This window comes from Solanum verrucosum, unplaced genomic scaffold (genome assembly GCF_900185275.1).
Source record: "Solanum verrucosum unplaced genomic scaffold, falcon-dt-bn FXZP01000307.1, whole genome shotgun sequence".
NCBI classification, from domain to species: Eukaryota; Viridiplantae; Streptophyta; class Magnoliopsida; order Solanales; family Solanaceae; genus Solanum; species Solanum verrucosum.
In genome coordinates this window covers 728069-743164 of record NW_026020264.1, presented here as the reverse complement: position 1 = coordinate 743164, position 15096 = coordinate 728069, and the positions used below count along the sequence as shown (strand labels likewise).

At 35.5% G+C, this 15096-nt stretch overlaps 3 protein-coding genes across 7 annotated transcripts in view; 1 reads left to right on the top strand and 2 right to left on the bottom strand.

Moving 5' to 3' along the window:
• LOC125833707 (uncharacterized) overlaps positions 1-4889 on the bottom strand; it is a 78235-nt gene extending 73346 nt beyond the window's left edge. Inside the window, exons 1-2 of one of the 5 annotated variants that reach the window (XM_049512882.1) lie at positions 4725-4889; positions 2744-2824 (exon numbers count right to left, since the gene is read on the bottom strand). The gene's annotated coding sequence lies outside the window, so the exon portion shown is untranslated. Of the gene's footprint in view, positions 1-2743; positions 2825-3744; positions 3791-4724 lie in introns of those variants that run through there. The other 4 variants (XM_049512886.1, XM_049512883.1, XM_049512881.1 and 1 more) reach the window with 4 other exon arrangements.
• A 4297-nt stretch (positions 4890-9186) lies between these two features.
• LOC125833716 (protein NUCLEAR FUSION DEFECTIVE 4-like) lies at positions 9187-12174 on the top strand. The gene is made up of 3 exons (XM_049512900.1): positions 9187-9517; positions 10156-11033; positions 11113-12174. The coding sequence occupies exons 1-3, from the start codon at positions 9212-9214 to the stop codon at positions 11585-11587; spliced, it is 1659 nt and encodes a 552-aa protein (XP_049368857.1). The 5' UTR covers positions 9187-9211; the 3' UTR covers positions 11588-12174.
• Positions 12175-12589: 415 nt separating this feature from the next.
• Positions 12590-13882, bottom strand: LOC125833553 (B3 domain-containing protein Os06g0112300-like). Its single transcript, XM_049512716.1, is given in 4 exon segments — positions 12590-12990; positions 12993-13158; positions 13516-13701; positions 13805-13882. Coding segments are annotated over 4 exon segments (579 nt in total). The 3' UTR covers positions 12590-12841.
• Between the last annotated feature and the right edge of the window lie 1214 nt (positions 13883-15096).

Genomic DNA, 15096 nt, shown 5'->3' with positions numbered 1-15096 from the left:
CTTTGCCACTTGAAACAAGACTTGTGGGCCAAACTTCCCATATTACTATCATAGGAAGCATTGGCTGCAAACATGACCGGCAGACAGGAAGCAAGCAGATAATCAAGAAAACAGGCACAGTTAATCAAGTCCTCATGAGGAAAATCTGAAAGTTTTACAGCCGTTGAAGTAAATTGCTGCTAGAAAATAAGAAAACAAACAGGCTATTAATAATCAACAAAAGAAGAAAAGAATAATAATATTTATGAAAAACTTGATAAAAAAATCCAACAAAGAGCAGAAAAGAAAATAGCAAACGAAGGACATAATAGCTGCATTCTCCAGTTCACAAATCTTAATTAGAGAGTAAAAAAGCAAGCAAAACATTATTTTACTAGAGGTAAAGTAATTTCCGAATGTTCTTCATGCACTAAGCTCCAACTTACAATCAAGGAGTTAAAAACTAATAGAACTTCCATAAAATTGAGAAGTCCCTGAGCGTGTGTAGGGTTCGAATCTGTGACGTGTGTTACCAACACATCACAAAATGTGATCTTACCACCAAACCGAATCCCCGGGAGCGAACCCTGATACTTATTTACGTGACAACTTGATACATCATCAAGGAAATAAATTGGATAGTAATACATTGTTAAAAGCTTAAGTACATATCATAATAGTCTTAATAAATTTGGGTAATAGGCTATCATTTTCATTCTCAAAAAAATAATAATTTGGGTAATAGGGGCAACACCAGACCATAATGTAAAGGAATTTAAATGTATTGGGCCTGGATACTTCTAGAAGCTACAGAGAGCATTATTAAATGCTTTTAATTACAACCGAGAAATCCATGAGGGTCAGTGGCACATGGTTCAAAAATTGGTGGATAATGGGTCCACTGCTCTACCCTTCCCGCTTAGATAACACACTTCTGTCTGCAGCAGGATTCGAACCCATGACAAGTGCCTAGCCCACACATCATTTGTTGTACTCATATCACTGGACTTAAACCTTGGGAGTACATATTATATTTATTGTAGATGTCAAACATTTCGGTACATCTCAAAATATAAAAAAAAATCACATTTTTCCAAAGGAGATACTTCAAGGAAGCCATTGAAGGTTTTTAAGTAAAGAGTTATTATTATTACTCATGGGTTTTATTGGACCATAAACCATCCTTCAGCAAAAACCATCAAGCACCTACCTCCACAAGAACCACTCTCTCCCCCATGGTGCAACCTTACGAGTACTCAATCCTTTTAATCTAGTTCCCTTGTGCACCAACAAAAGGAGGACACAATAGTTTTCCCTCAATACAGGATACTAAATTAACTTAAGTTAGTAAAAAGGTAATCTTTCTTAGTTTAGTGATCTTTAGTCTTGATAGGTTTACCATGCTAACATTAATTGTTTTTCGTTTGTCTTTTCCTTTTTTATTGATCATTCAATTCGATTTCTTTTAGAAATAAAAGAGTGCGATGATTACTGTTTTAGATTACTACACGTTTTCTTAACATAGATATATATGCAGAAAGACAAAGGGGGTTCTAATCCTTATCACTCATATACTCTTCAAACAAAAGAAAAAAATGAAAAGTTTCTCCTTCACACTTCAATTTTTCCATGAAGAAATCAGTTGAATCTTTTGAAATTTAATCTCGCCAATTACTATATTCTTCCATTATCAAGTTTAGACTTGTGTGATGTCGGATAAATGCCAAAAAATATTCAGTGGAAACTAGATCCCACGTAAAATATGAGTGTGTTACTGCAAATTCGATTGTAGTTTGGAGTCATTTTAGACATTTACAAAAAAGGCCTTGAAATTCATTTTTCATCTTTGAAATCAAAGAAAAGAACAAGATAATTGTTTAAAGTCATTTGCTATTTTTCAATAATTTATTCTACTTTTATACATTTTTTATATATAGTGACTGACAGCTTGACGTGATGCACATGTGCAATGCACGGACTCTAAACTAGTTTAGTAAATCAAGGCAAGGTACTTTTGGGCCTCATCACAATACTTGTAACTTGTAGCAATTTTGGTAGGAGACTGGAAGCAGCCACTTGGTGGAAACATCTTCCTTATATAACCCTTACCTTTTTAATCATAAACACTGCTTATATAAACTAGATCTTTTTTCTGATAAACCCAAAAAACCCTCCAATAGATCTTCTGGGAGATGGTTCCTTCAGAGAGGACGGTGACTATAATTAGTAATTCTGCAAACCACCTTCCACCCTCCCCAATCCCATCCTGGCTGATAAACAAAAATAAAACACAAGAAAAACTAACAGTGTTACAAACTTGCCTCTATGTGGAATGAGGCATAGCATATCAAGGGTTAAGGATGCCAAAAAGGTCAGTAACCACTGAGCTTCTCAGAAAAGATAAGTTGTCTTCTTTGGAAACCCGCAGACTCAGCAACAGTAACCTGATATTAAGGATATCATTTAAACCAGAAATTGAACTCCTTTATTGTAAACCCATCCATTGTAGCAACCAACTGTAGAAGGTTTGTGATTAATAAACTTACTTTTTTGATTTCAACAGGAGGTTGGTGATTAAAATGTTGTAAATAGATAGTGATTGAAGCCCTTTTACATTAGACATATACAAGAATTTAATGGGAGTAATATAATGTCAATCATAGGGATTCCAAACTTCAAACGCTTCCTATTGCACATAAATGTGAAACAAGAAACAAAAACTTCAATCATACAATCATTGATGTAAAATATCTTTACGCCTAACCTTGTAACGCAAGCCAGCTGAAATTTCCCATTCCAGCACAGACTTGTTGTAAATCCTAATATGTGAAAGTAGGCAGGGTTCCTGTATTGATGAACAAAAGCACACCAACAATCAGTTAACTCCAAAAATTAGTTATCAATAGGAAAAGGAAATAGGCATAGGAATATGTAATGACGGCCATCCTAGATAAATAATGCTTAGGAAAGCAATCTTCTGAAGCCAGTAGTTTAATCATATGTAGCAGGTAAAAACGAAATTATCTGAAACCTAACAATTAACCAGCAACACTGATCATTATCAGAGAAATATTCATTATTAATTGGTGCATTTTCTCAGTAAAAAAAAGAATTATTTTGAGCTTTAGGCTTCTATTGATCAAGTATTACAAGGATGATCACGAAAACTAGTTTCCCCAATGAAAGGACTTCAATTGTACACTTGCCTTCCAGCCAAAGACAGCAAATAACTGAAGAGGTGTGGTTCCATCATTTCTTAATCTACTTGTCTGTTCCATCCAAAGACAGAAAATAAACTAAAGAGGTGTGGTTCCACCGCTTCTTCTCTTCAAAATCAAATCCCCGAGACAAAATAAGGTCTTTGTAGATCAGGGCTTTGCCCGAAAGAAGCATTTGAAGAAATTTAAGAACAGCATGCTGCAATGCAAGTCACCTAGCAGCAGTGGCCAAGGTAAGCTTATTAGCTATGGGTTCAACCGAACCCATCACTTTTAACACGGAACATGATATATACGTGGAAAGCCACTAAGACAAAATGAATCTCATGGAGAGTAAATGAAGCAAAACCCCAGCTTCCACTTAAGCCATTAGGAGGCAAATTTTTAACTCGAACACAAACCACCACATGACCTAAGATGAAACAAACGCAATACAACTTAAGCCGTTAGAAGCCAAATATTTCACTTGAAACCAAAATCCACCTCAAGACAAGCCAGCGAAGCAAACCTATAGTCAACTTGAGCCATTAGAAGGCAAAATTCTCACTTGAACCCGAATTCACCACATGACAAGCAAATGAAGCAAACTCAATTCATCTTAAGCTATTAGAAGCCACTTTTTTTCACTTAAACGCAAAATCTACCACTTGAAAAGAAAATGAAGCAAATACATTTCAACATAAGCTATTAGGAGTCAATTTCTAATGGAACCGATATAGCCCTTTTGTAATGATTTCCCTTTTAGGAAGAAGATCAATTAGTTAGGCAGTTAGTTGTTAATAGCTGTTAAAGTCAGGCATGTGACCTGCACGTAACCCCAAAAGTTGTTAGGAGTTCGCTATAACTAACTCCCAGAAATCCCATGTTCCCTTCCTGCACTTCTCTTATTAAATAGGGATAGATTCATCCATCGTAAGAATCTGGAAGTTAAATCAAGATCAATAGAGTATTTTCTCTCTTTTTCTCAACTTTGGCTCATATGCGCTTTGAGGAGATGTTCAAGAGCAATTCTCTTCAATTTGTTCTTTAGGCGGCTGTTATCTCTTTCTAAATTTGAATCCAAATTTCAGTAGTGTATCAAACCCAAAATCCACCTCATGACAAGAAAATGAAGCAAACTAAAATTCAACTTAAGCAATCAGAAGCCTAAATTATCACTTGAACCCCAAACTCACCACATGACAAGCAAATGAAACATAACCAATTCAAATTAAGCTACTCGAAGCCAACTCTCACTTGAACCCAAAATTCACTTTATGACAAGTAAATGAAGCAAACTCATTCGACATTAGCTACTATAATCCAAATTTTACAATTGAACCAAGAATCCATCAAATGAAAGAAGAAGAAAAAAACCCAACTAAACACAAACTATTAGAACCAATTACACCTTTAACCCAAAATTCATCACATGGAAAGCAGGTGACGCAACCCCAAATCAACTTAACCCATTAGAACCTAAAGTTACAACTAAACAATTAAAAAATACAAGAAATTGAATGAACTGGAAGTGCAAAAGATACATACATCTAATTCGAGTAAAATCCACTCTTTTGTATTGGTACCACTGGATCAGTGATTTCTGAGGTCCGAGTCAAGTACATGGGAAGCCTTCTGTAAAGGTGATTCTCGAGACATACCCTTTACTTTAAAAGCTAAAGGCTTTACCCTCGGCTCTAACTCCACCTCCATTTTTTTGCTCCGCCGCAACTCGACTGTCAACTGCTTAGATACAGACGAACGGAGAGTATGAATAGACTTGAAGAGTATCGAATTTTTCACTGAAAAATCTCTCTCAGTTGAGTAAATCCCAGTTATTTAGACATGGAAAGGACCTCCTCACTAATCCGGATGAACAAACGGGGCCCCGACTAGCTAAAGGGGATGAACTTTAATTGGGTTTTGGAGTTTTCCTTAACTTAAATAATTTACCATTTATGGATTAACAATTGGGAAAATTAAAGAAAATATCTATTGGGTCAAAAATAATATTATCCAAAATGACTCAAAGCTTATTAAAGATGAAATATTATTTATTTTAGAGTTATTTAAAATGTGGAATTATAATATTCAAATTTGTCACGCCCCGAGCCTACACTCTGGGCGGGACTGGCACTCGGCGACCATTTCTGTCCCCAAGCGAACCCTTGGCCTGGCTTACTTAACTCAGCGGAAGACTTAACTCAATGAAACAGTCTCAAATAACAACTTAAAGAATAATAAGTTGGCCAAAATGACACTTAAGTCTTAAACAACATCTGAAAGATAAAGAAAGACATCTGAACTAATAATTATCTGACTGTCTATGAAGCCTCTAAAATACTGAGATGGATGTTGAGACAAACCCCACAACATCCTAATAAATGAAAGACTGAAAGCGAATAAAAGAGTCCTCCGGAATGCAAGGAGGCTCACCACTGACTCTGAACTGCTCAACTGGATCAACGAGGTGTTGGATGCTGATCCTAGTTACCTGCGTCTGCATCATAATAAAATGCAGGCCAACTGGCATCAGTACATTGAATGTACGAGTATGCAAGTTGGAATGCTAAACCACGCATAGGCTAGAAGGAATCTGAAAAAAACTGAATAACTTACATGGCTCACTCAACTCAACCTGACTGACTCATTTCAATATAAAACAATTTAAAACAAGTGCAATATAAAGAAAAGTTGTTTAAAACATGCTATAAACTCTGTGTGTATGCAAAGATACAATAAATTTGAGATGTATGTAGAAATACAAATGAACTGATGTATATAGAAATACAATAATTGTTGTGGGAGTTTCTCTAACCGACAACCATCACATAAAAGCTATAGTGATGATACAACGATCAACCTCACGCTGCCAGAGCATCCTATACCCGGCCAAAGGTATAAAACTTAAACTGCCTAATGGATCCACTAGTCTAATTTGAAAAGGATTCATCTAAAAAGTATGAACCTCTTCTACCCATGATGGCTACATGGTTCTATGGGGGTTGTGGGTTCTTTGAACGCTCCCCTAATTCGATGCTCAATACTACTTCCAAAAATGTACTGGCTCTTATGTTTTAAAACATATTTCCTCTGTGATTTGAGATTAGTGCTCAAAAACTTAGCTCAAAGGCTATCTTGGAAATCTAAGTTCCCCTTCTTACTTCATTTAGAAAGCTATTACTCTTTTCTGAAAACTAGCCCGAAGGCTCTTTGGAAATCTCAGTTTCCGTTCTTATTTAAATGTGAAAACATTTTAAATCTCTTTGGGAATACTTACTCCCCATATACTTTTGAAGAAATGAACTTCAAACTTTACTTTTTACTCTTTACTCAACTTGAACTTTAAGTCTTAAAACAAAGTTAAAACATTTGGAAAAGACTTTTGGAAAACTCTAAGAACTCATCTTGACTTGACTCTTACTTCTCTTGACTTTGGTCTTAACTTTCCTTGAATTGAATTATGGATTCAAGGTTCATGGTTCATGATCTTATGTTTATGGATGATTTCATGATGTTTAGATGTATTTTAAAATGTTAGAATTGACTAGGAAACATAGGTACATCACTTAGGAACACGTACGAGAAAGTGGGGAACGAATGGGGAGAACTGGCGTTCCTGGTGCTTTGAGAGGCGTGGGGCGCCAGGACCTAAACCTCAGAGAGCTGGGTGGGGCGCTCTGGCTGGGGCAACGCGCCAGAGGCAAAACCTCAGAGAACATTTTGGGGCGCGTTGAGAGGCGCGACGCCCCAACCCCTGTACCCAGGTGTTCTCGACTTTTCTCCTTCGTTTTTCATCTCTAAACCCTCCAAACTTCCATGATACTTTCCCCAAACCCCTAGGATCAATTGTATCCTCAATATACAACCAATCTAACTCGCAAAACAACCCGGAAACATGAATCAATTCAACACTAGGCATTCAACAATCAACCTACAAGAATTCAACAATGTTCTTCAAGAACTTCACTTTCTTAACATTCAAACAACTCCAATTTCGCTGAATTGAAACAAGTTAGTGTGTGGGTGAACTAACCCAACACGAAAGAACTCTCACATACCTTAATAGGGATCACCCCCGACGAACTCCACTCGCAAATCTTGAATGATCTTGGCTAATTCTTGCCTTCTTCTCCCGTTCTTTCTTTCTTTCTCTCTTCTCCAAGCCCTAAGCGTATTCTAACTTTTCAAAACTGAATTAAGTTCTGTTTTTACCCCTATAAATCCCTAAAAACGAATTAGGAAATTAATTAGGGAAAAGACTACTTTGCCCTTCCCTAAATCCGGATTGAAACTTTCCTCGATCCAACAACCCAACTTACGGAAGGCATATCTCACTCATACAATGTCGAAATCGTGTAATCTTGGCGGCGTTGGAAAGATCTCTCCAAGGGATTTCCAAACATATCAAGAGCTGCTCCTAACTTCTCCTGAGCTAGGAGTTATGGTCGTTTGAAAATAGTCAAAATTCACTTTCTTAACTTAGACAAAATTTTCAGACTTCCTTATTCTTTCCAAAAATCAATATTTCCATATTTTAAACTCTTTATAGTCGTTTCTAGGTGCGAGATGTTACAAAATCAAACAATCATCTCAAAGTTTAAAAAATAAGTAACATCGAAAAATCAAACGAAAATATAACTTAAAATTTATCAAAGATAAGGACATACAATATTTTTAGGACTATTATTTAAAATTATAAATATTTACTAAAAACTAATAATGTAACGATTACGTATATATTTGGAGGGAGGACTTCCTACCTATGAAGACCACAAATATGATTTTTTTTAGATAATTCGAGAAGTCACGCTAAAAATATTGATTTTTAAGTGGGCTAATTCACAACTCGTAGCTTGTTTAAAAATAATTAATATTTTTTTTAATCTTTGTTGATATACCAAAAAATAGTAAAATAAAAAATGATAGAAAAATCACTTTGGGTAAAAAATGCGAGTAACAATCATTGAGGATAAATTAAGAGAAAGTAGATTGAGATGATTTGATCATGTCTTATGTTAACTTATATATACATCTAAAGCATATTTTCACGCTACAAAATAAATTGCAACAATAGATGGCACCAATATCCTACCAACTTGCATTGAGCGAACTATTATAACATATTACGTACCTCATTTCTTATGAATAAGCTCATCCCAGCCATATAAGTTATATGTATGTATCATGTATGAAGGATCCAAGAAGATTTATCAACCACTTTGATTGGTTAGATAAAATGCATTTATATCTTTTTAAAAGAAAATCATGATCATTTGTCAAAATAAATTATTATCATAAATTTTATTCTTGAGAAAATCACACGTCTTATTAATTCACCTTCTTATAATTAGGTTAAAAACTCATTATTTAACTATAGAGCAAATCATCCACACATGATGCACGAGATCACATTTAAATATTGTTATCAAAATGTGAGTTGATGGTTAATCTACCTCAACGCCAATTCTTTTTATTATAATTAAGCTAAGAGTCACTCCAACCATATCAAATAATTTTAACAACTTCAACCTACATAAACTAATTCATATCTATTTTTTAATCAATTAAAAGTGTTTTACACTTGGATTAAGTTTCTGAAATTTCACATCCTTCGTTTTAGGTGATACCTAGGTGAATCACCAAAAAAAAAAAAAAGTATTCTAACAACGACGTTAATATACTTATTGAGCCATATAAGTTCATCATTTAAAATTTACAAACACGATTTATTATGACAGAGCTAATATTTTTTATTATGGTGGCCCAAAATATTATTTTTTTAGCAAATCTTTATCCATAACCTTGTGGGTAGGACCTGAAAAACCTCTAACCTCCCTCCTCTTACCAACCACCCTCAAACATGCACAACTAAAATGATACCTCTTCTTTACTTTCAAGATTACCCCACAAGAAAACCCCTTTTTCAATAAATACATATATGTATCTCCCATGACTCAAAGATATAAACCCAAAAGAAGAAGAAAAGAAGAAGAAGAAGAAGAAGAAGAAGAAGAAGAAGAAGAAGAAGATTTATGGAGCAATCAAGTAAATGGATGATATTGATAGCAAGCACATGGATTCAAGCATTTACAGGGACGAATTTCGACTTCTCCTCATATTCCTCTGATTTGAAATCTGTTCTTGGAATTTCACAAGTGCAGCTCAATTATCTGTCTATGGCTTCAGATTTTGGGAAAGCATTTGGGTGGTGTTCTGGGGTCTCTCTTATGTATTTCCCATTATGGGTTGTTCTTCTCATTGCTGCTTTCATGGGACTTGTTGGGTATGGCCTTCAATGGCTTGTCATTCAAAGAATCATCTTTTTGCCTTACTTCTTGGTCAGTTTTTTCCTCTCACCTCTCTTTTCTTGATTGGAAATGAAATTTGGGAACTTAATCCATTTTTTGCTGTTCCCTGTATATTCATTGCTTGCTTCTTTCTCTGTAACAATTTCTTCTCTCTGGATTCTTTGGTGGACTGGTGGTTGACAGTTGTTGGAGCTACCACAAGAAATTAGCAAACTTTATTAGATCTAGAAATGACTTTTGGACAACCCCCTTTGAAGTACTAATCAAATAATCTCCTGTAAAATAAACCAAGAATGTCCATCAAGTGAAGTTAAATGATATGTAGAAGGCAAATTAACTTAATTTATCATTTATGAGGTTTCTCATTAGGTGAAAGGTCTTTCTGTTAACAACTATACAGGGACTGCCTCCAAGGAGAACATTTTATCCTCAATCACCTTCCATTCTAGTCAGTTAAATTTTGGTGCTTGAAAACTTCTTTCCAAATCTTAAAAAACTTCAAGATTCAAGTGGTTCTTGAGAAAGATGCCTTTGTAATCAACTGAAATTGAAAACTACAGAAATTCAAGATATTACATGATTATTTTCTTCAGCTCTTTACTTCACTGTGCTTGAAACTTCGTTGGGATCCTATCCTGTTCTCAAGCTTTCACTGATAAATCTTGCAGGTATTTCTGTTGTGTGTGCTGGCTGGCTGCAGTATCTGCTGGTTTAATACAGTATGCTATGTGTTGTGCATCAAACATTTCTCGGCAAATAGGCCAATTGCATTGTCCCTCAGCATAAGTTTCAATGGTGCAAGTGCGGCCCTGTACAACCTCATTGCCAATGCCATTAATTCTGAAGATGACACTCTGTACCTTCTTCTTAATGGCCTAGTCCCCCTTGTCACATCAATTGCAGCTCTTCCAATCCTCTGGCAACCTCGATCTCAAACCCTTCATGCTGATTCTGTTCACAGAGAATATCTCAATTTCCGCTGTCTTACCATACTAGCAGTGTTTACCGGCCTTTATCTCTTAATCCTAAACTCGGTCTCATATAGTGCACAGACAGCTCGTATTCTCTTGGCTGGCGCAGTGTTCTTGCTGGTCCTACCGGTGATTGCACCAGGGGTTATCTGCACAGAAGAATGGTCTGAACTGTTCCATCCTAATTATATTTCACTTGAAGACAATGATACTGATGATCTTGAGATGCTCAATGAATTGATTTGGAAAGAGGCTTCAAGTATGAATGTTTGGACGGAAAATTCTGATGAATCAAAAGAGAAGGGAAGTTGGACTAGCAGTTTTCTGTTGAGAGATCGTTTGTTGCTGCTTGGAGAGGAACATTCAGCAAGTCTGCTCATGTGTAGGTTGGATTTCTGGCTATATTACCTAGCATATTTCTGTGGGGGAACACTCGTACTTGTTTACAGCAACAATCTAGGCCAAATTTCAGAGTCACTTGGATATAGATCGGAGATCAGCTTCTTTGTTGCACTCTATTCTGCATGTTCCTTCTTCGGGCGCCTGCTTTCAGCCGCCCCAGACTTTCTACGCAAGTAAGTATTTCAAGATTTACTGTTCTTAATCACCATTATGGGAAAAAAACTGACAGCTGAAATGGTTTTTTGGTTGCAGCAAGATGAACTATGCAAGGACCGCGTGGCTTGCATTTGCACTGATTCCTACACCACTGGCCTTCTTTCTGCTTGTTTTATCAGGAAGCAAAGCTGCATTGAGTGCTGCCACAGCATTAGTTGGGTTGAGCTCTGGTTTTGTATTTTCAGCAGCAGTGTCAATAACCTCTGAGCTGTTCGGCCCCAACAGTGCCGGAGTCAATCACAACATTCTCATTACCAACATCCCTCTGGGATCACTACTCTATGGACTTCTTGCAGCTATAGTCTATGAAGCAAACCTAGGGAAACCAGACCAAGTGCTTGTATTGGATGGATCAAAAGTTTGCATGGGTAGGAACTGTTACATTCAGACATTTATGTGGTGGGGATGCATCTCTTTATTGGGAATAGCATCTAGTTTTCTGCTTTTCCTAAGAACTAAAGCTGCCTATGACAGTCAGGAAAGGAACCGAAATTGGATGAGATTAACCTGAGTGGAATTATCTTTCTGGACTGACTTGTGACGGCAATACGAAGATAGATGCCATTGGAATCACTACCTCATGCCACAATTAACAGCAATCCAGCATAACATTCTGCCAAAGGGTGGAAAGAAGTATAACTTTTGACACAATGGCAGGACAGATGCATTTATCATGAGGGTGATGAGACAAGAAAATAAACCCAAGCAGGCTAGCATACTCTACCTTTTGCATGATTAGGGAAGAGAGGTGAATTGAAAATTGTAGAGGAATACACAGAAAGAAATGATGAAAGTTGATACTTGATGGAATAAGACTGTTGGAAGTTACAAGTTTTGCTGACAAGCTATGCTGGCTTCTTCTACAAAAGGTAAATCCCCCAATGAGATACTAAAATACTGTCATCTGTCAAGTTCCCACTTGATCCTGCAAGTCTATAGTCTATACTGCTTGCTTTGATGGCAATCGTTGGTCATTTGCTTGATTGGAAGGACTGATGCAATTATACCTTTCCAGTTCTTGCAGGAAGGTTGGCTAGAGATTTCTTGTAAAAACATTAGCCTTGACGAGGTCATAATGAGAATATTTTCATCATTGAATCTTTTTTGATTCTATGTATTACTCTCCCTTCAACTAAACTACGAAAGAGGGTTGATCACCTGAATCCAGAAATTCTGTGAAATCTCCCCTTCCTCAATAGTTGAGGAGAGGAAGAAGAAAATCAACTACCATGTAAAAGTAATGAGAATGCAGTTATTTTCTTGACCGTCTTTGAAAGATTCTGCATGATGAATACAATACTGATGAGGAAAATAGAGAAAACTAGTACTATCGACAGGTTCTACAGACAAAAGATGAAGAAGCATTAGAAGAAGGTGAAGCATCAGGATTTCAAACACAAAAAGTATGATTATTTTCTTATATCGACATGTTAACAGGCATGTGATTGTCAACATATTGCTGAATTCCATACTTAGGACACAACCAGAAGATAAAGACATGTTAATAGGCATGTGATTGTCAACATAATTGCTAAATTCCATATTTAGGATACAACCAGAAGATAACCATAGAGTCACAATTTAGACAATACATACACAAAACAAATACTAGAAAGTTGACTCTTTTAAAGAAAGCGAGACTGCATCCACCTGAGATAGGTTAATAGAACTGCAGATGTATCTTGCAGAAAATAAAACTGACTAAATACGGTTCCAAATCTTGTCATTAATCTACAACTTCCAACAGTAAGAAGATCGAGTACTTTTAACCAAGTAGTATTGGGTTGTCACTGTTTGCACCCTCCTCATCTTCAGGTTTCAATTCAGCTGGGAAATCACCTCTGAGAATCTGAACTCTGAAATGGATTTTGCTAGCGCTGCACTCTAACAGTTCAAACACAAGTCCATCCCCTCCTTCAGATTATTATCATCCACAAACTTTCTCCACTCAATGCTAAATTTGTGACCAGATTTGACTCCACCGTAAAACATATCCCACTTCTTCTGACCACAAGTAAGGACTGCACTGACTGCACGAGCTCCAGCAGAAGGAAGCTCACTAGTCATTTTCTTGGGTAAATACTGTCAAACATTCAAAGAAATTTAGTAATATAAAAGCCACAAGAACACCAAAAATGGAACCTTATGTCTGAGTATAACTATATATATTTATTTATATATACATTTTCATAGTTTATTTTTAACCCTTCTTTAGGAACTCCCACTTTTTTCTCCACCATATCTAATCTTGAATTCACCACAAAAAATCTTCTCTTTTGGTGGCTACCCACCAGTTGTCAATACCCACATTGGGTTCCAACTAAATTTGAGTCCTCACCAGAAAATCCCATAACAAAGTCGACTCAGTACCCTACAAAGAATCATCTTTAAACAGATACTAACAAAGGGGCGCGAGGAAGGGGAAAAAACGGGAGTTACCATACTGTAGATGGGCTTGACACCGGTCTTTGTGAGAATCAAATCAACATAGGGTTTCCCAGAAAGTGGCCAGTATTCACCATTGTCGATTTCTGGAATTCCAGAGCTTTCAATCTCGGGTTGTTTCATGGTGGAGTAACTATGTTTGTGGTTTGAAACACGTTCAAAGGATGATCTGCTCTGAAAAAATCAAGAGAATCATGCAAGCTTTAAAATCTACAGGGCTGTCGAAATTCGAAATAAAGAAAAAAATATCAGAGAACTTTGTTACAGAATGATGAGAATGTACCTCCATAGTCGATTTGATCAGATGATTGGAGTTCTTGTTCTGGCGAACCAGTTTACAGAAAGGGTTTTGGGTTGCCATGTATCCGTATATCTATTGAAATTCGATTAAATTTAAATTCACGTTGAATATTTTAAATTGAGGAGTAACATCGCTACTTAACAATTGAAATTCGACTAATTTGAATTTTACAAGTCGTGAAAATTTTAAAAAAGAAATAATCAAATTCTTATATTATCTTACGAAATTGGCAAAACTATAATTCATAAACAAAAATATCAAAATATGGTGTGACTAAATTATACCCAATATTTTACGCAAAGAAGAGGATATGTGTTTAAGGCTTACACTCTGTTTGGATCATTATTACCCATTGTATTGTATTGTATCGTTACCATACCTACAATCTACAATGTTTGTTTTGATTGTTAGTTAAAACGTATTGTATTATATTGTTAAATTTCATTGTTACGTAACAATGAAAACCCCCATTTTATGGAACAACCGATTTGGTGTGTTCCCATTGTTACTTAATTTCTTTTTTCAATTATATCATGGCATAATATTTCATAATACTTTTTTACCCTTTACCATATATTATTTAATTCTAGTCAAACCTCCTACCCTAGAATAATTAAAGATATTTTAGTAAATTTATAAATTACAATACTGTACGATACAATCAAACCAAACAATAAAAATGTTATTAGACAATAACAAACAATACAGTCTACTCAAACATTGTATCTACCATATAGTATAGTACAATAGAGTACAATACAATACAGTACATTATGAAACAATGGGTAACAATGATCCAAACATAGTGTTAAGCTTGCTGATTAATTGTGGATGTGTTGTTTTATTGTTAATTATGTTACATAATTAAATGCAATGTCCTAAAAAATAATTTTTAAAATAAGAAAGAATTGATTGAATGCAAAGTCCTAAATTGATTAATGTGAAAGATAAATAGTGATTACATAATGGACTAATGTTTTAAAATACCCTGATCCAAGGATGAGAGATTAGATTAAAATAATAATAATTCTATCAATGAAAATAATAACTTATAATAACTCTATTGAAAAAAAAAGTTTTACAATAATTATACTTTATTCATATATTTCTCATGTAATTATCTATTCGATTACAAATAACTGCACAATTGCACTACATTTTCTTTCTCATTCTTCTTACTAAGAGTATTCATGCTTTTAATATAATTAATTTATGTGAACATGAATTGCACGTTAATATCGAGCCAACTAGCCAATAAAAATGATCTATAAGGT